A 20,804-nucleotide genomic window follows, 5' to 3' on the forward strand; every position below is an offset into this window, starting at 1 on the left:
AGAAAGTGTAATAAAAAGGCAACTTGAAACAGTATCTTCCTATTGAAAACTTTGATAAAAAAATTTTTACAGTTAATTTTAAAGCTAAAGCTATATTTTCAGACCTCTGCATTTGAAGAGAAAAAAAGATACAGGTCACTTAATATAATTTTACTAAGATTCAATGGAAAAACAATACAAAAACTTTGTGTAAAAACGGTGCTTTAGCAGGAATGAAGACCTGTAGTGCAACTGTGGAATCAAAATAAACTTAAGCTAGAGTGGAGGTATTTCCATAACCAACATCCATTGAAGACCCACTGCAATGAAAATTGTGTTTTTGGTGTTTTTAACATGTTCTGGTAGCATTTTCTTATGATGGAGGACCTGTGTAAATGAACTTACGATTAAAATTTATCTCTGAGTATTTTATTATTCAAATCATGATGGATCAGGAGCAAACAAAAACCGGTCATAAGGTTTGTAGGAACTGCGATGGGCGGGGGCAAAGTCTCCCTGCTCCATAGATCCATGCATGTTTTTATTTTCCTAGTCAGAGCTGGCTCCTGGTTCAAAACTGTACAGCTGGATACCTCCAATATTATAACTTTATTAAATATAGTTGGATTGGGACTTTCAGCAACCCAACCTTCTCTTCCCGTCATCCATCCAACACAGAGCTGTTAAAATGTTCTCCAGCTAGCTTATAATCCCCCAATACCCTCAGCCTAACATTACTGGTGCAATAAAAATGGCAATCAATATTGGAGCTATCTGGCAGTTCAGTTTTTATCCAGATTCCAGCTCAGACTAGGAAAACAAAGACGTACAGTACAGACCAAAAGTTTGGACACACCTCATTCAAAGAGTTTTCTTTATTTATGACTATGAAAATTGTAGAGTCACACTGAAGGCATCAAAACTAGGAATTAACACATGTGGAATTGTATGCATAACAAAAAAGTGTGAAACAACTGAAAATATGTCATATTGTAGGTTCTTCAAAGTAGCCACCTTTTGCTTTGATTACTGCTTTGCACACTCTTGGCATTCTCTTGATGAGCTTCAAGAGGTAGTCACCTGAAATGGTCTTCAACAGTCTTGAAGAAGTTCCCAGAGATGCTGAGCACTTGTTGGCCTTTTGCCTTCACTCTGCGGTCCAGCTCATGCGGTCCAACTCACCCCAAACCATCTTGATTGGATTCAGGTCCAGTGGCTGTGGAGGCCAGGTCATCTGGCGCAGCACCCCATCACTCTCCTTCTTGGTCAAATAGCCCTTACACAGCCTGGAAGTGTGTTTGGGGTCATTGTACTGTTGAAAAATAAATGATGGTCCAACTAAATTGCTAACTGGATGGAATAGCATGCCGCTGCAAGATGCTGTGGTAGCCATGCTGGTTCAGTATGCCTTCAATTTTGAATAAATCCCCAACAGTGTCACCAGCAAAGCCCCCTCCCCACCATCACACCTCCTCCTCCATGCTTCACGGTGGGAACCCGGCATGTAGAGTCCATCCTCTCATCTTTTCTGCGTCGCACAAAGACACGGTGGTTGGAACCATAATCTCAAATTTGGACTCACCAGACCAAAGCACAAATTTCCAATGGTCTAATGTCCATCCCTTGTGTTCTTTAGCCCAAGCAAGTCTCTTCTGCTTGTTGACTTTCTTTAGCAGTGGTTTCCTAGCAGATATTCTAGCATGAAGGCCTGATTCACACAGTCTCCTTTGAACAGTTGTTGTAGACATGTGTCTGCTGGTGGCGCAGTGGTTAGCACTCTTGCCTCACAGCAAGAAGGCCCCTGGTTCAAGTCCTGGCTGGGGGACCTGAAAAACTACATCATCGGGGGACCTTTCTGTGTGGAGTTTGCATGTTCTCCCCGTGCATGCGTGTGTTCTCTCCAGGATCTCCAGCTTCCTCCCACCATCCAAAAACATGCTTTATAGGTTGATTGATCTAAATTGACCATAGGTATGTCTGTGAGAGTGAATGGATGTGTGATTGTGGATATTCTACTCTGTGACAGACTGGCTAACTGTCCAGGTTGTCCACTGCCTTCACCCACAAGTGGCCAGGAAAGGCTCCGGCAGCCCCGTGACCCCGGAAGGGAAAAACTGTATAGAAAATGAATGTCTTAAATGAAGTCTCTCTAAACGAAATGATTCTTGATCACTATAAATACATTAAGTGGAATCAGTTTTTTTTCTGAGAGCAAAGTGTAAAAATGCAGAAAAGTTCCCCTGTTATCTATTTTTCTCACACATTATTTTAAAAATGAAAAATGTGTTTTAACAACAGTGTTGTCTTTATACAGACTCTAATTTGTCAAATTAATAATAAAAAATAGGATTCTGGCTCTGTGTAGTCAAGTATCTTTTATTTGCGCCGATTTATTACTTTGAACCTTCAAAAAATACAAAAATAACAACAAAGGAGTAACACAGATAGAAGGCAGGGCTGTTCAAAAATGTAACAAAAACACATTTTTTAAACAAATTATTTATATATGTGCACTCATTTTGTTTATACTATTCTCCCCAGAAAAACTGACTTGGGATATTTGTCCCTCAGAGAGGACCACTGCACAAAGAAGTAGTCTGACAGCAGATACAGGATCTTTCCTGTCAGCGATAGCGAGTGCACTCTGCAAATGCTTTCAACGTACACAATCAGCACTTTCTTCATTCCCATGATGCCGAGGAGGAGAGCTGCCGCACACAGCGGAACGCAAGTTCCCGGGCCGTTACACAACACCTGAAACAACAAAAACACAGAGACGGGAGGGGCTGAAAGGTCTTTTTTTTAACCCCCCCATCACCGCCACTCACAGCAGGAGACAAACAGACATGCTCCAGATGAAATCAGCGTGCTATCTGCAAAGTGAACTTGATATTAAAGGGGCTATATCATGTTTTATCTTAAGCCTTTTAGAGTAAACTATATTCATATTAATGTTAATAGATTACCTTTAGCACACAAAATAAGAAATTTTTTAACGAAATCTCAGTTAATTTTGCAGTTGATTTTGATCTCTGAGGCACCTGCTTTCTCTCCGTGTGTGTGCTGCCGGCCTCGGAAGTGTGTCTGTGATTCTGATGTGAGGGGCCTGTGATTTTCATCATAGGTATACCTCAACTATGAGAGACATAAGGAGCAAAAAAACAGAAACCCACATCGTTTGATTTTTAAAGAATTTATTTGTAAATTATAGTGGGGAGCCGGTTTAGCTCGTGCTGGTTTGCGGCGCCTTCCGTCCGTGAAACCAGGGTTCGACTCCGGGCTGCTCCCTGTTCCCTTCTCTACCTCTGTGCCGGTTCCAAGCCCGGTTTGAGAAGGTTGCGTCAGGAAGGGCATCCGGCGTAAAACATTGCCAAATTTACCATGCGACTTGTTCGCTGTGGCGACCCCTGATGGGAGAAGCCGAAAGTGGAAGAAGATTTGTAAATTATAGTGAAATGTAAGTTTTGGTCAATAACAAAAGTTCAACCTTAATACTTTGTTATTTACTCTTTGTTGGCAACCACAACGATCAAATGATCAATTCTGTAAGTTTTTACAAACTATTGCTGGTATTTTGGCCCATTCCTCCATGCAGATCTCCTCTGGAGCAGTGATGTTTTAGGGCTGTTGCTGGGCAACACGGACTTTCAGCTCCCTAAGTTTGCTTATTTTAGGTAGATTTTTTTGTCATAACTTTACTGGGTTTGGAGGTTTAATCCTTTAAACCCTAAATCCCCAGCAACAGGAAATAACACACTTCTCTTTGAATTACCACCTTTCTTTGAACGTTTGCACAATTAACGAAATTCCACCGGATTCTGATACCTGGGAAAAGCAGCTTCGTGCTCACACAGAGTATTTTACAGCAGGAATCTTTTCAAGAATCTGTTGGAATTATGTTAATCGCACAAACAATCAAAGAGTTATGGTCATTTAGAGAGAATCAATGCTGGAGCTACTGCTCTGATGTTAGCCCTTTAACATCTGAACATAGAGTAAACTAGCGAGTCCTCCAGTAGTTTGTATTTCTGTCACTTCCTCAGTATTCAGAGTTTTTCTGTCAGAAATTTGAAAAACTTTTTTATAAATTACACCTTTCCAGTGGACTGTTCTGCTTTTTGTGATGCAGATTTCTGATGTAATTTCCTTCCTTTAGTTTAGTCCTGCTCTTTGGTCCACTTTAAGTCCACATAGCATTTAAGCTCAAAGCACCCGTGTCTGTTTCCAAGTGGAAAAAGACTGTCGTTCTCGAGCAGATCAGGCTTTGCTTTTTGATCTTCTCCAGAGTTTAGATAAGCTCTCAGAGTTGACGAATCAATCCAAATCTCTAAAAATGACTTACTGGGAAAATCCAACATGCCGGGATAAATCAACTCCTAGATTGCAGAAGAAAAAAGGTCTTAGAATAAGTCTTGGTTGAGAGTAAAAGAGTAAATATGTCTTTTCCAAATGTCTTTGAAGGTTCTGATAAAATGTTTTTTCTTTGAAACGCTTGGATAATATTTACACTAACAGACCAGTTTTCCTCCCTCACAGGGGCCCGCCTACAAAGTTCTGTTCGCTCAGCAGAACACAAAAACTATCTACCACAACTATCAAAACTTGGCCCGAAGAGTCAGTTTTCAAGCAGGAGTGGTGTGGAAGCACCGACTGAGATCTGTTTACCATTCCAACCTCAGTCCAGAGCTGTCATAGCTGCACTGAAGGCAGGCATCAGGGAGACAAAAATGGTCCACAGAAAAAGAAATTATCACACTTTTACCCACAATGATCCTTAAAAACTGTGGAGAGTATGTGAGGTAATGAAAGGGGAAAAAAAATCCACATCAACTGACAGCTTATTGGAAGAAGACATTAAGCACTTCATTGCCAATATTAAATTCCAAAAGATGTCTGCCTCTGTCTACACACTTTTACTGGAGGAAAATGAATTAATCTTAAAATAACACAAGACGATGGTGGTGATGTTTGTGTGCCGGGGGAAATGGGAGGGAGAAGGATTAAGATTGTCAATCACAGGCTGGGAGCTCGACCACAGGTTTGTGCTGCTCAGCTCACAAAGATCTTCATAAAGATTTTCCAACATTTTTCTGGCCCAAGCCACCATTCCTGCTTAATGTTAGCTAGTTATACAAGATCCCTCTCTGCTGGACCCACAAATTACAGACCCTTCACTCTCACATCAGGAAGAATGAAGTGCTTTAAAATAATGATTAAAAAAAAGAATCAGGCCCACAGAAAAATAGAATCCTCCCAGACACCCTGACCACCAAACTGTTGGGTTCAGGATTCTACTGCTGCATATCCTGCTAAACCGATCAGTTCTCCACAGAGCACTGATAAATAAAAAGTGCTGGATCCACAGTTCTTTCTTATTTTTTGTAAAAATCTAAATAACTATTAGCCTAAAAAAATCAAAACATTTAGGCTAGAACATGCTGGTGTGTCAATTGGCAGATGTGTTGAAAAGAAATGCACATAGAAATTCGAGTTTTATTGTAAAGAAACTTCTGGAGATCAAGAAATAGCGACAGTTTAAGATGGTAATGGAAAGTTTGATCCCATTGGAATACATTTGGGGAAAGCTTTAAGGCTGCAGAGGTTTGTCAGAACCATCTTAATCCAAGATGACACCAATCAGACCTTGATGACATCATAAACATTAAACCCATGGCTGTCTATGTCCAGCATTGGTTTGTGTGTAAGGCTGAGACAATGAAGGGCTTCTCTTCAAGTTTTTCTGAGAAACGTTGGACTCGATTCTTTTCAGGAGAGAGACAGGCAGGTGTTGGGCTGCCTACAACCTTTCAACTTTGAATAAAGACAGGAGTTAGGAATTTTGCTGGTGGACTACAGCGTAGATCTGCTGAGGATTCAGACCAGGGAACCGAAAATGGTAACCACACGGGGGGGGGGGGGGGGGGGGGGGGGGGGGGTCTAGTGCCTCAGACTGACAGAGGCACCAGTTTGCGCCTATGTACCATCACCATGTACATTCATACACATTCACACACCAGTGGAGCCGCACTGGAGGCACTGAAACGTGTCCAAGCGCACAACGACATCTGGCTGGGGGGAGCAGGGATCGAACCGCCGACCCTTCAGTCATTGGACAACCTGCTCTACTGCCCGAGCTACTGCTTCATTCATGCGTCTTATTAATTTGGGTCAGGCATTTAACTATGCTCCCAGGAATACCCTGTGGGCGTCGCTACTTTATATGGTAACCACAACCCACTGCTGGGGACTGCTTGGTCTGAGGCCTTAAATTTAAGAACTTGTAAAGGTGTATTCAGACACATTTGGTTTGCTTAAAGTGAATCAGAGTTCATTCCCCCTGATAATCCAGAACAAATTTTCCATCTGAATACACCCAAGCAAACCCTGGTCCAGGACCAGGAACTGGTCTTAGACCCATCTTTGGAGGTGGTCTCGGTTAGTTTTCCAATGGAAACTAACCGATATCTCTCAGTCTGAGATTCCTCAGTCTGAATACAATCCGTCCTTGGAGCAGAACAACTGGACCAAAACGACCACCATAGCCGTCGTAAACAGAGTAGGAATGTAGCAACGGATGAGCTGTTTATTTGTTAGGACATTTATTTTACCACAGCTGAAAACGCTTCTTACATGGCTTTCTGTTTCTCGCTAAGCGGCACGCATCCTACAGGACGTGACGTCATCGTAAAAGCTACCTTATAGATCCTTAACAGAATTCTCTAAATAATGTCATGACACCACAACGATGAGACAACTCATCGAAATGTGATCTGATGAATGCAGAATCATTAAAACGACTTAACGTGATCCACATTGCTTATAACTCTTTACCCCACAACCTAAATGTCATAAACAGTTATCAGTACCTCCTTAGTTGTCTTCTTGTCAATAATTGACCTGCACCATGTCTCCACCGGACCAAAAAAACAAGTAAAAAGTGTTGAACCTGATGTTGATACAGACGTTCAAATAATATTTCTCGTTAAAAATAAAGGAACTAGTGAGCATGGTGTTTAAATTGCTTTTAATATCCAGGGCACTACATAGTCCTGCAGTATATAGTTTTTTAATAGTTAGGGCTTAGGGTGGAAATTCAGACACAGCCTGGGTTTTTGGCAGATGAGTATAACCTTCCTGTTCTTCACACAAGCTATCAGAGCAGTGTTATAATTGTAAAGAGAGTAACAATTTAATGTTTTATTAAACAGAAGAAACTGACTGCATTCTCCGTAAAGACGTCATTTCTCTTTAGACTCCTTGGTTGCATGTTTACAGTTGTCTGCTTTGCAGGAGTACATTTTAGACAATTTCTCATATACAAATATTTCAATGCCCGCTCAGGTAGGTTGGTTACTTGAGATTTTTTAAAATGTTAAACTTGTAGTTCCTCCATCAGATAAATCTGAGTATAAAGGAGGTCCTGTAGTTCTAGATTATTTTGATGTCTTTGCAGCTCAGCTGAGGGTTTTCAATATCTCTGTAAACTACAATTACAAATGTCCAACAGCTAAAGAAACTTAGTTTTGATCTATTCTTATAATCAATAACATTTTTAAATGTTTTTGTGTATAAGAACTTCCATTCAGCTGAATCTTATTTGCCTCCAAAAAAGGCTGAATATTAGCCAGCTTCTGCTGTGAGGGTAGGCAGACTAACAGGACCGTCCACCAGGTCACATGCCAGGACATGTGGGTGCCTCTGCAGAGGACAGGAACCGTAAGGGATTCTATCAGTGATGTCATCAGTGTGGCAGAGTAAAATAAAGCAAAGAATCACAATTTGCAATTGATGCAAGGCTGAAGTAAATTGCTGAAACCAAAACCAACCAAAACATTTCATACCACAGACTTAATTTGACATTTGTAAAACCACCACAGAGCTGAGTGTGCAACATTTGAAGCCAGTAATTGAGCTAAAGCTAAAGCTAGCAGAAGTAAAGGGGCAGTCAGCGTTTAGCTGTGATTCATCCATTACTGAAGTTGATTTCCATGTGAAGGTGGATTTTAAACATCAACTGTAATATTATAACTGGATGTTGGTCTCTTACCATGTCAGGTCTCAGTCTGAACACCAAGGGGAGGGAAAACCGCAACGCGTTCAAGGTGCTGACAACAGAAGAGCTCCAGGACTGATGCACCTCTCTGCTGCGTGGTATCCGACAGATTGTGTACTGAAAATAATGACACAAATATTTGAGATATATATATATGTGTGCGCATGAATATACTTTCTTTATTAATCAATTATTTCTGCAGCATTTCCAATGTCAAACTCTTCAGGACAGTTCAACACCTGTGGTTGAGAGTCTGGTTGGAGCTTCCAGCTTTCAAAGGTGCAGATTTTCTCCTCACTCATCTTATCTGTGTCAGCAATGACGTAGTGTCGCGGTGCGTACGCTGCGGGCAAACTTTCCACCAGCCGCAAAATCTCTGTGGTGTGACCGCCTGCAGGAAAAACAAATATTCAGTGACCTTCAGGACAACAGCGGGTCAGCATATACGGTCGGGGAAAAATTCTTATGAGGGGGCAGTGAGTTCAAAGTCAAATCTCAGATAGTAAATCTCATCTGCTTAGTTTCTGGGACCTTCAGGGTTTTTAGAAGATCTGCATCATGTGGAACAGGTGAAAAGAGCTTCAATCTTGATCTGAATCAGCCTATTACAAAATTAGGAGGCTGATTTTGGGTGTATTGTTTAAAGGTGGATCACTTTAGCTTGATGTAGCATGCTGCTGTAAATTTTAACAATGATCTTAAAAACTGGATCCTTACAGGATCTAATCCTTCTTTGTTTCCAGCTATTTCTGTGTTAGTTGCAACTGATTATTTGGATCAGGTGTCTTCCTTTAATGAGAACAAATGGATCCAGCTATCAAGAGCAGGTTCTGTAGTGAAGGAAGTTCCACTGCATGTGCTGCTGAAGAATTCTCAACAGCCAAAAACTGAAACTCACAATATTGTGAAGAAAACAGTAAAGAAAGGGTGAAAATTAGTTACATTGAAAAAAATGTGACTGTATTAACATAAATAATAGTTGAAAATATGATGTAGAGTAAATTTTAGTTTAAAACAAACACAGTATCAACAGATCTAAAGTTTTAAGCATGTGCCTGATCAGATAATCGTAATAAAGGAACTCAAAGACTAGTACAAGTTAAAATAAAACAAATGTAACACACGAGGGTGTTTTAAGTTGCACTGAATGTTTACTGAAGTAATATCAGATGATGTTTAATTCTTTTAATTTTCTTTTAGAATCATTTCATTTGTCTAGAAGAAGAAGAAAAGAAAACCTAGAATAAGATTTTATCAAAATATCCTTGTTTACCTTATTAGAGGAACTATTTCTCATGTACGTAATTTGATACAACATAAAATAAAAAGGTGTGCAACGAAGATATTACATAAAGAGAAGAAGGTGCAGTGTAATACAATAAGAAGATACTATCATAATTATAATGAATAATAAACAGATCGACAGCTTTTCTGGCAGCTTTAATATACTGTCTGTGTTGTGCTGTTTCTTTTCCCATAAATTTAATAAAATTAAGGTAAAGGTGACTGTAAATCAACATATATAATAAGTCTTATAGTATATACACTAATTTATTTTTAGCTACTTTTTTAAAGTATTAAATACCATTTTATTGCTAATGTTGTACTGTTGTGTGAGTATTTTATTTCCTTTTCTATTCTTAAGTATGTTTTTTCTCTTTCACTTTACGGAATAAATCGTTTTACTTTCAAATTACAAGATTCTTTTTTTGTAGAACTAGAAACGCTAACAAAGTTAGTGGACTTTTTTTTTTTTTTAGGAATTCAGTTGTTTTCCAACAAGTTTATCATAATACCGGAAGTGGACAAGTACCGGATATAAAACTTGTTCCGCTGTCTTTCCCTCCGTGGTTCCGCACGGAACCAAATTAAAAAGTACAAATATATAATCAATAAGTGTATTCCTTTTAGACTAAAAACACGTCTAAGTTCGTTGTGCAGCAGAATTGTGCTTCCTGAACACGGACAGCTTCTTTTCATTCATTTTAAACCTGTTAGTTACCTGATCCTGCGACAACCAAAACAGAGACGGAGCCTTTTCGTCCAGGCTGGTGCCGCAGTCCCGTTTTCACGACAACATAGAACCGGTAAATAAACAACACTGGTAAGAGCAGAGCGAGAACGGCAAACAGGAACATAGAGACGGCTCCGGAGTAAAGCCAGGACCAAAACACTGACGCTTCTTCCTTAGAGAGTAGATGGCGACTGACAAACGAACTTTGGCTGCAATACCGCAACCTAGTGGACTGGAGGGTAACGACCGACTGTATTTCTTCCATATTTCATTATTATTATTATTATTAATATTATTATTATTATTATTATTAGTAGTAGTAGTAGTAGTAGAAGTAGTAGTAGTATTAACCAATAACCCTTTCTATTGTTTGTGGTTTAAAACCATAATTTAAATGCAATAATTTTAAATAAGTTGATTATGACATTGTTTGAGGGAGAAAAAACTCCATACACATTGAAAACACATATGGCGCTTTTTTACATTAATAAGGGCCCAAAGTGCTTTATAGTTACAGTCTCGTTCAGTCAAATTTAAAAGGATTTAAGCGTAACAAGCAAACATGTTTTCTATGCAACTGTAATTGTCGCTTTAAAGAGTTATAATAAATAGATGAATGAGTAATTTAACATTAAGGAGTAGTTAGGTTTATTTTTCATTACATTCAGTTACATGCATAAGTTAATCTGGCCCTTTGAGGACAGACACTATGCTGATGTGGCCCTCGGTGAAAATGAGTTTGACACCCCTGGACTACAGCATAAATATGTAGCCACAAAGGGGGCCAAGTCTGGGTCTCCCTGTGCCGGTCCCTAGCCCAGCTCAAATACAAGGTCAGGGAGGGTATCCGGCGTAAAAATCTCCACCAAATCTGTGTGAATCTGTGAAAGTCTATTCGCTGTGGCAACTCCAGAAGGGATATGTCGAAAGGTGAACAATTATACTGTTTTACAAAATAAAAACCCACTGTAAGTCAAAAGATGTGTGGCCATTGACCTTTTCATTACATTTCCACTCATGTGACACATATATGAGTGTATAGCTACAGGTCAGTGTAGTGGTTACCCTATCAAAGGCTGATATCACTTAAATCCTGTCTGCAGTCACACGGGTCACCAATTGACCTGAGAACAAACCTACAGTGAGTCAGTTTTTTTGACTTTGAAAAAAATAATTAAAAAATAATAATCATCACAATAATTTACTTGATAGTTGTAGAGTTTAGGCTGTTTTTAGGACTCAAAGCTTTTACTCTTGGTTTTTGGTCAATAAAGACAACATTTGCTCTTTAGGTACAGACTAATTATATTTACCGGGGTATGTCTAAAAACACCAAATTGGCATCTGACATCTGTTTTCAGCTTCAGAAAAGTGTCCTAGTTTCAGTTCACAGTGATGTTTTTGTTTTGAAAAAGGTTTTTATAGTTTTTATTTTATTTTATTTTGCTTTGTAGATAAACAGACAAAAATTTAACTCATTATGGGTCGGCTCTCATCTAGGTTTAGGACAGACGAGACGAGTGTAAAATCTTTTGCATCAACATGAAAAACGAGTTTTCGAACAAACCACTAGAGGGCGACAAGGTCCAGTGTTAGTTCTATCCATCTTCAGAAACTTCTGCTGAATCCTTTTTGTGGTTGGGGGGTTTCTGGGGCCTATCCCAGCTGCTGTTGGGTGGGGGTGGGGTACATCCTGAGCAGGTTTCCAGTCTGTTGCAGGATCGCAGACTCACACAAAGACACTTAGGGGCCATTTAGAGTCACCAATTACCCTATGAAGCATGTTTTTGGACTGTGGGAGGAGGTGTCTCTGGGGTGCCTGGGGAAAATCCACTCATGCTTGAAGAAAACATGCAAACTCCACACAGAAAAGTCCCAGCCTAGATTTGAGGATTTTAGCCATGGCCTTCTTGCTGTGAGGTGAGAGTGCTAACCACCACCAAGCAAACCCTTTATTGTCTCCCATGTTTTAAATTCCTAGTTTTAAATTAAGTTGATACATCTTTGCCTTTTTTGTTTATGGCACAAAAAGATTTACTGCCCAAGGACAGAAATAGACAGAATGGTGGGAAGCTTAATCACAATTTCATGGTTGCACAGATTTTTGAAAAGAAAAGAGAAATTAGATGGAATCAAATGAGAAAGAATTCTAGAAAGTTATTTTTGGTTTAAAAAGAGAAGTAATTACCTCTATTTTTGCTGATCACGTTCTTTTTCCAATGAAACCAAAATGTGCCAAAAATGCCATCGCTATGGCAATACTTGAGGGAATGTAAGATAGTCTCGTATCCCTTCCCCCTTCTCTTGTGCATCTTAAAGCTTTTATGTAATCTGTCTTTGACCACACTGTAAAACTAAAACACACACATAAAGAAGAACTTTGCGATGGTGGAAATCTGGCTAACAGTTACTGGTCCTTTTCCTGTTTAGTTTTCCCACAAAGTGATGTAAAAAAAATCAGACGTTCTTCTACTTTCGTGTTCAGTTTGACAGAAAAAAAATCAACCTTTTTTAAAACTGACCTTTAAATTAGCAGATTCACATTAAATCCATGCAGGACACCCCCAATGGGATCAAAACAGCTTCATTTATTATGAACTGAAGTGAATTTAGAAAAACGTACACATGAATTCCCTGTACTTTGCAGGTTAGGTTTCCTAGAAATGACCGGATGATGGCGTGACAAAATGTTTCTCTGAAAGCATCCGGCATCTTGCTGTTTGCTTTTTGAGGCCTGGTGTGACTGCACCCCAAATATCCCTGGCATGGGGGCAGGCAGAGAGGAAGAATTTTACAGCAAACAGGCCGGATGCGGAGAGCGGGGTATCCTGGATGCTTTAGAGGGCTAAATCTCTTCCATGGAGACCCAACATGGGATTAAGAAAGGTCTGAATGCCCCTCTCCTAATCTCCTCGCTCTTTCTGATTTGATGTAAAGCAGGTGTGATCTGATATCAGTAGGTGCACTTAGAAACCTTCAAGTCACAATCCTAACAACAAGGACTAATAATGATTAGTTCAAAGACACTCTCAGAAATGATTTCATAGGTGTGCGATGAAAACTGAATAGCTATAATGTTTTATAATGTAATAAAACATGTTTAGACTCCAGAGTAAGTTCCATCGTAAACAAAAGGCTGGTTGGTCACACAATGGCCCACAACCTCGGGTGTCCATCTCTGCACCTTTGGCTTGCCAGCTTTGTCTTGACGGACGATGACCGTGCTCTTGGAGGACAGAGACGGGTCTTCATCAAAGAAATTGAAAGGCCGGAGGAAAAAGCCCACAGCGTTGCCGGGCGTCGCCGTGTTAGGGATGTCTTCTGAATGAGGCACATGCAGGAAGCCAACTGTCACCCAAGCAACCAAGTCCTGCAGGCGGGAGAGCAAACAGCGGGACACAAATCAAGCTGTTTGATCTTCTTAAAAGAAGGACAAATAATGGTAAATATTGGCATGTACAGTTTGTCGTAATCAGAAATGCCCAGGTGTGTTGAAAAGGTTCATTATGACCTGAAGCACTGCAAGGACCAGATTGTTTTGTCTTACCATGGCTTTGAGCAAATTTTCCCATTTTGCTACACACTCAGAAATTCACTGAAATGCTGAGATCATAGCGGCGAAAACTGTCAAAAAGATGAATTTGGCCAAAATCCACTTACCACTACACACGTGTCATGGATATCGACAGAAAGTTTTGAAATTATTATGGGATGACTAGAGGAGTTACAGCTTGGTGGCCATGTGGTGGCAAAGTGTAGCATTTGTCAATATTCCCATTTTGCTCCAGTATGTGAAAACAAAATTTCGTTCAAGCGATTTTTACAAAATTTCCCACACACGCATCCAGGTCAAGTCTACAACCAGCATTTTGTTGACCCTTGACCTCGGGAAAGACCACCTTCTTGAATCTTCCAAAAAAAAAAATCACTTTTCGTACCAACTACGAATTTAAACGTCATATAGGGATTTTAGTCCTAACTCCTTGAGACTCATTGGAAGGCTACTCACTGGAATTAGAATTTGTAGATTTTAAACAACATCCCCTGTTGCTCATATATTTTTCACAGGAATATTGTGAAAATTTAATACATGAATCCCAGACTCAAGCTGAATGAAACCTTATGACATGCAATATGAATTTAGTAAGAATGTGGGTATGCTTAAGATAAAAAAAAAAGTTGCCAAGGAAATAAAAAAAATACTTTTGCAGATTCTTCTAAAATTTATGCAATCCTACCGTTAATCTTCATCCTCAAGCGACCCAAAAAATAAAATGTTTGCTGTGTAGATGAAAGATTAAAAAACAATTTTTTCTTCTTCATGAATTTGTGACATGCCGCTCTGATCAGGGTGGCAGGGACAGAAGATCTCCAGTTAAGTGAAACCCTTCCACAATCATCTTCACTCCACTTTAAAAAGATTTTTTGGAACGCTAATTCTGAAATTATAATTAGAATGATCTAAAATGCTAAGTATATTCATTCTCGTTAGATCTTTTGTCAACACTGGCTGAATGGATCAAACCAACGTCTATATTAACTATAGCTGCATATATTTTTAGGTTATGCGACTTATAAAAACTCAGAATTGATAGAAATCCTCTAGGAGTGGAATCTTGAAACAATGGTCTACAAATAATCAGTGTGGAAGAATTTCCATTTTTGTTGTCAGATGCTCTTTGGTTCAATTACCAGTACACTGATAAACCTCTAACTTAGAAGAGACACCATGTGCTTCCCCTTACGCTGCCACAGATCCTTGAAAAATCTGCCACGGCTTTATACTTTTTTAAATTCAGCCATGTTAATGTCCTACTGACTTGCTTTACATGTGGATGGGTCGTTCATCATTCAATTTACATTCACTTAATGATTCTGGTCTGTCAGTGGAAGTTTCATGGTGTGGGCTACCTGATTGACAATGTCTTCATTGTTGCGAATGTAGTCCTCAAAAGACACGACAGGTTCCCAGGGGTCATTCTGGGTGTAAATGCTGCTGCTGGTGGCTTCACTGTCTTTATGACGGGTTACAGCGAGGGGATATCTGGAAAGAGGACAGATCTATGAGAAAAACATAACATTTTTCTACTTTTTATAAACTAATATTTGTAAAAAAAAAAGTCTTTGATTATGAACATTTACTGGATTTCACTGGACTTTAGGAAAATGTGTTTTCAGAAATAAAACAAGAAAATGTTACCAGCATAAAAAGATGACACCTAAACAAAGTAAGTTATTGGAGAATAACCTAATTACCTTGACCAGCTGATGCCTTTTTCCTCCCTCCAGTCTTTTGGAAGGACACTGTGTGCATGCGAGTTGAACTGAATCCGGTAACCCTTCTGATGGCCCCATTTGTTCTTCTCATTCGGATTATAAAAGTGCAAATAACGGGGGAACTTTTTGCCAAAGCGGAAGGCAGCGGATCGCTCTGTCTTGTGTTCATTGCGGTGTAACTTGGACTGGACAATAAAGTTCTTTGGGCTCCACGGATTGGTGAAGTTGACATATTTGAGATTCAGAGTCTCAAAACTGTTCTTCTGCCCTAGGTGGAAATAAACAGAAGAATATTCTGTCAAATGTTTTTTTTAAGCAGAACATTTTTTTGCTGGTGATAAAACATATAGGGTTTTTTTGTTATTTTCTTTTGTTATTGACCTTAAACTGGAGCATTAAAACCCGGCCCTACATTTTTTTATGATGGAGTAAATTCCACAAAGCTCTTTATCTACAAAGATAAAAAGTTCTCAACATGAATTAAAATCTGTTATACCATGGTCCGGATGAATACTCGATTCTGATTGGCTGCTGGGTGTGCGTTAAGAAAGTGATAAATGGTAAATGGTAAATGGCGTATACTTATATAGCGCCTTTCTTCCTACAAGGACAAAGCGCTTTACAGTCACAGACCCATTCACCCAGTCACACACACATTCACTCACACATTCAGACACTGATGGCGGCTCCGCTGCCAAACACAGGCGCCCGCCTACCACCAGAGGCAAGGTGGGGTTCAGTGTCTTGCCCAAGGACACTTCGACTCATGGGCGTGCAAGGCGGGAATCGAACCTGCAACCTTACGATCATGGGACGACCGCCCTACCGCTGCACCACAACCGCACGCCCCAAAAAAAAGTTCCGGTCACCTAGCTTAACTCTTCTGTATCACTGCGCCGGCTTCTTTAAAACAACCTTTACTTTCATCATTTGGACAAAAACAAGCGGTAAGAGGTGAACTTTTTCTCTGAACTGATGCATTATTCAACCCATCGGGACGATCAGCATATAATTATCGCTTTATATTGGCGAATCTTGACTGCAGCAGTGGTGCTGCGCCATGTCACGTTACAGTGACAACGCGCCGCACCACATAACAAATAGTCCGCTTTTTGGGAAAAAAAACAATCCAAATCTGAAAAAAAACAAGAATTAATGTCTAAAAACTGGTTAATAGTTATTTCTTTTGTAAGTGACCATGGTATAAGCGGGTTAATGGCCTCGAAGTGTGCATTATCAGGCTTCCACGGCGTGCGTTAAAAAGTGATAATGCACACTTCGTCGGCTATTAACCCTTACTTATCATACTATTGCACAGTAGTCTCAGCCTGTATATGATTCACACTCACATTGGAGTCTTCCACCCTATTCCACTCTCTTAAACAGTCACATGCAGACATTGGAGGAAGAACAACCATGAAACATGATGAACCACCTAAGGACATGGGACTGGAAGAGCTGGGAATTGATTCATCAACTCTATGGTAGGGAAAAACCTGCTGTCTAGAGTCACAGTGCTTTTGACACACATCCCAAAATGTTCCGGTTCAAATGTTTGTTGGAATTTCCTTTTTGAGCCAAACTGTTTTTATTTTTTGTTAAACTTGCTTCCGCTCCAATGCCTGAACAAAAATGAAAGCAGTACTAATACCACCACTATATTTTGCATCAGTAAATTAAATTCAATATGTCTGCAAACTACACTGTTGTTACTTTTACGTCTGTTTTAAAGCTGTTTTTCCATACAACTATTTTTACTCATTTAATACAGAAATTAAGATTATATATTATGATATCTTTATCAGGTTTACTAAACATCTGTACAAGTCTTTTGCTGGTGTTTGTTGTTGGGTTTGTTTGCCCAAATTGCCAATCACCTTCATCAGTGTATGTTTGAGACTTTTCAGTAGGCATATGAACGTTGAACATTGAACGCTAAACGTTGGAACCAACAGCTACCTCACTAGATAGAAATTAACTTATTCATTTTCCAAAGTTCTTTTTCTTGTCTTTTTGTTTTTAATAAAAACCTTTCTTCATTAAAAATTCTCAAAAAGCCTTCTTTTAATTAAAAAAAACTTTTAGATTAAATTTAAAGAGATAAAATTCTAAATAGTTTGTCTTTTGGGAAGTTTTATGTAAATTTGTCGCAGTTTTGTACAATTGGAAGAAGACAGCTTCTTCCAAGCATCACTATTGAACTTAATGAAACAGAACAATAGTTGAGATTAATAACAGCGTTTTTAATGGAGAAGTTAAACTTTTAACACTGGAGATGTCGCCAGCAAAACCCAAATAACACACGCTCTTTGACATAACGTAACTCTTTGACCGTTTATGTGATTAACATTAATCAGCTGATTCTAATTGGGGCACAGCTGTTTTTCTCCGCTCCAAAATCCGCTGAATAACGTTAATTGCGTAAACGGTTGAAGAGTTATAGTAGTCTAAAGAATGTAAATATTGGAGCTAAAGCTCTGGAATTAAATGGTTAAAGGAATTGAATTGCTGTTTGATGTCATAAATTCAAGAGAAATTTATTACTTATACCAAATTTTCCCGAAACACCAGAGAGCTGCTGTGTAATTACACTTACCAGCAATGTCCAGATCCACCTTGTAATGGATGAGGTGTGTGTGCAGGTTGCCCAGAACATAGTTGTATACCTTTGTGCCATAGTGAAGTCCATTAGGTGTGAAAAAAGTGGCATGAATGTATCCAGAGGCGCTCATCTTAACTTCCACTACACCATTCAAGTAGAAAAGGAAATCCCAGATGTAGTCATAGTTGTACACAGTGGATGTTGTTCTCAGCACCAGCACGGTGTTGTCCAGGCCTCCGTAAAAGTTGTATCCTCCCTGAAAATCTGAGTTAAAGTGTCTCCTCAGAGGCATGGCAAGGGTCATCTCAAAAATACAAAGAGCATTTTTGTGGAGGATGGGTTTGTCTGTGTCAAAGTAGTGATAGAGGTCGACAAAAGTTGCGATTTCTGGGCAATCAATTCCAGGAGCCAGTTCATAGGTGGAGGTGCCCATTGCCCAGCCTGCGTCGATATACTTTGTTTGCATGGCCGCGGGAGTATCGCCGGAGTAGAAGGCAATGGCCTCTTGGAGGCTGATCTCATAGGCTATCCTTTCACCATTGAAACGAAGATCAAAAATTTGGAGTCCAGCAGATGAGCGAACTCTGTAGGCAAACGACCATCCAGCATATTCAACAAAGTTTTGGTCAATGTGGTAGCGGTGTCCCTGGGGTTCAACCAGCTTTGGCCCATGGATATTTGTGGGGGTATTACTATGACCACGAGGTATGTAGGTGGAGTAAAGATCATTGTCATCATGTTCAGGGAGTTTCACCTTTTCTACTTCCCCAGATTCATACTTTTCAACCAGTTCCTCAACACTGTCAAAATACTGGCTGTTGTACCAGACTTTTTCGACAGTCCATCTCTCCGGATCCAGATCTTGATGGTTGATCAGAACTTCGAAACCAACTGGATGAATGAAATAACCCTCCACAAACTTTTGCAACATGATCCAGGTTCTTCTTTCACCTGGAGCCAACCCACGGGGAGCAATGTCTGAAAAGGTCAAGCAGCGATCTGAGCAGTTTGTGTAGGAAAACCCTCCTGTTGTCTCAAACAGGAGCTTCTGAGCTTTGTTTGCAATTTTCTCAAGTCTGGCTTCAATGTGGCTGTACTCAACAATAGTGATTGGTCTTGATTCAAACCGCACCGGCCTGTTACTTTTGAAAGTCTTCACCACGTGTGTGTTTGGAGTTGGCAGAGGACTCACTATGTACTCAGTGATGTTGGGTTGGCTCTGGTTTCCAAACTGAACAATCACACGAGCCTGGCGGATGGGTTTGGCATGTCCGTGGTCAAGGGCCTTCAGGGCCTCGTGCTTCTTTGGTAGATGGAGTTCCATCAGCAAGATACTATTCTTATTCAGTGTCTTGCCACGCGCCTCAGTGAGCTTCATTTCTGGAATACCGTGCAAGTAGGCTCGCACGGCTTTCATCTCACGAACCGTGAGGTCGGAAAACATAGGAGCACCATGATGAGCCCATTCTCTTGACCTGGAAGCACTGCAACCAGCTAAGAAGAGCAGCTGCAGCACCAGAAGACGTTTCATGGCTGAAACATATCAGGGAAAACATATTTTAGCTCACAGGTGGTGATAAACTTAAAAATTATATCTTTAAGTTCATAAATGTCTGTAAAATAATCATTTGGTTGGTTTATATGTTTTTCATAACCTTAAAGACCCACTCTAATGAAAATATGTTTTTCTGTGATTTAACATATTGTGGTCCTTTTCTGATGATACAGGGATATGTGTAAAAAAAGTTAAAATCAAAAATTGCATTTCTGAGTATTTCTTTATTCAAATTCTTATGAATAAGGAGCAGACAAAAAATGCTGTCTGAAAACAGCTCTTTCGTTATGGAGAAAATACGCCGAGTGGGCCACAAGCTCCCTGCTCCGCTCCATTCTGATGCATCCACTTGTACACAAATAGATCCAAGGAAAGCTTTGTCTGAACTGGATCCTGGATCCAAACTGCACGGCTGGATAGCTCTGATATTGCTCATAATTTTGTTGAGGGTTGGGGTATGAGGGGTTGGTTGAGCAGCTCGTCCAATGATCGAAGGGTCGGCAGTTTGATCCCCGCTCCCCCCACTCAACTGTCAACTTCCATGTGGGGTTTGCTCAAAGTAACACAAAGAGACACACACACAAGTATACACCCAAAACCTAGCCCTGAGTCAAGACATAACAGAATTTTTAACAATTTCACTGGATCTACTGAATTATAGTGTTAAAATATTTTAATGTGGGCACCCAAACACAAACACATTTGCTTCATCACTACAGCTGTGCTTTTACACTGCAAAGTCCCATTCTCATGATAGTTTTCTTCTTCTCATGAAAACTTCCTACACTTACACACGTGTGTTAAACATATAAGCACAAGTGTTCTAACTTTCGAATACTTCTTTGTATTTATATTATTATTTATATATATTTACAGTTCTTTATCAGGACACACAGAAGCGTTTCAATGCCATACCTGCAGTGACTTTTTTGTCTCAGAAAAACAAGCTCTGTTCCAGCCCTCTGGTATCAGCTACAGGAACAAGTTTCGTTGATTACCAGGTTGGTGACATGCTGCTCATATATAATCTGCTGGAGTCAGTGGCTGATTGGTCCACTGTAGGTTGTAAATGTGATGAAATACTACTTTAAAATAATTAACCTTTCAACATGCAAGGGAAGCAAATCAGTGTGAGACCTTTCATCAGTAAAGGATTTCAAAGGTATCTGCATGAACACAATAACTTTACTCTGTTTTAAAAGTTTTGACTTTTTTGGACTTCATTGTACACACTTTAGATGTAAAGACATTCTTAAAAAACAAGTTTTTCCCAACGAGTAGGGGTGTAATGCTTCATTTGAACAAAGATTCACTTCACATCATA

General features: G+C 39.7%; 2 protein-coding genes across 2 annotated transcripts; both read right to left on the minus strand.

Moving 5' to 3' along the window:
* Positions 1-2,335: 2,335 nt before the first annotated feature.
* On the minus strand, positions 2,336-10,271 carry alg14 (ALG14 UDP-N-acetylglucosaminyltransferase subunit). Its single transcript, XM_023950339.1, has 4 exons — positions 10,035-10,271; positions 8,272-8,423; positions 8,027-8,149; positions 2,336-2,733 (listed from the first exon to the last, which is right to left on the minus strand). Exons 1-4 carry the CDS (start codon positions 10,168-10,170, stop codon positions 2,503-2,505), a joined length of 642 nt encoding a protein of 213 aa, XP_023806107.1. The 5' UTR covers positions 10,171-10,271; the 3' UTR covers positions 2,336-2,502.
* A 2,343-nt stretch (positions 10,272-12,614) lies between these two features.
* Positions 12,615-20,527, minus strand: aoc1 (amine oxidase copper containing 1). Its single transcript, XM_004080840.5, has 5 exons — positions 20,396-20,527; positions 17,920-19,458; positions 15,303-15,591; positions 14,958-15,090; positions 12,615-13,416 (listed from the first exon to the last, which is right to left on the minus strand). The coding sequence occupies exons 2-5, from the start codon at positions 19,454-19,456 to the stop codon at positions 13,147-13,149; spliced, it is 2,229 nt and encodes a 742-aa protein (XP_004080888.2). The 5' UTR covers positions 19,457-19,458; positions 20,396-20,527; the 3' UTR covers positions 12,615-13,146.
* Positions 20,528-20,804: the final 277 nt, after the last annotated feature.

Source organism: Oryzias latipes, chromosome 20 (assembly GCF_053564925.1).
Source record: "Oryzias latipes strain Hd-rR chromosome 20, Olatipes_Hd-rR_3.1".
NCBI lineage: Eukaryota > Metazoa > Chordata > Actinopteri > Beloniformes > Adrianichthyidae > Oryzias > Oryzias latipes.

What these genes read in the sequence shown, in the direction of transcription:
- alg14 (XM_023950339.1), bottom strand. Translation starts at nt 10,170, where the DNA reads ATGTTCCTGTTTGCCGTTCTCGCTCTGCTCTTACCAGTGTTGTTTATT. An exon ending in TTTGGTTGTCGCAGGATCAG is followed by an intron (nt 8,424 to 10,034) that starts GTAACTAACAGG and finishes TTTTTCCTGCAG; the next exon opens with GCGGTCACACCACAGAGATT. An exon ending in AACCAGACTCTCAACCACAG is followed by an intron (nt 8,150 to 8,271) that starts GTGTTGAACTGT and finishes CATTATTTTCAG; the next exon opens with TACACAATCTGTCGGATACC.
- aoc1 (XM_004080840.5), bottom strand. Translation starts at nt 19,456, where the DNA reads ATGAAACGTCTTCTGGTGCTGCAGCTGCTCTTCTTAGCTGGTTGCAGT. An exon ending in AAAGGCATCAGCTGGTCAAG is followed by an intron (nt 15,091 to 15,302) that starts GTAATTAGGTTA and finishes TCCTCTTTCCAG; the next exon opens with ATATCCCCTCGCTGTAACCC. An exon ending in ATGAAGACATTGTCAATCAG is followed by an intron (nt 13,417 to 14,957) that starts GTAGCCCACACC and finishes TCCCGCCTGCAG; the next exon opens with GACTTGGTTGCTTGGGTGAC.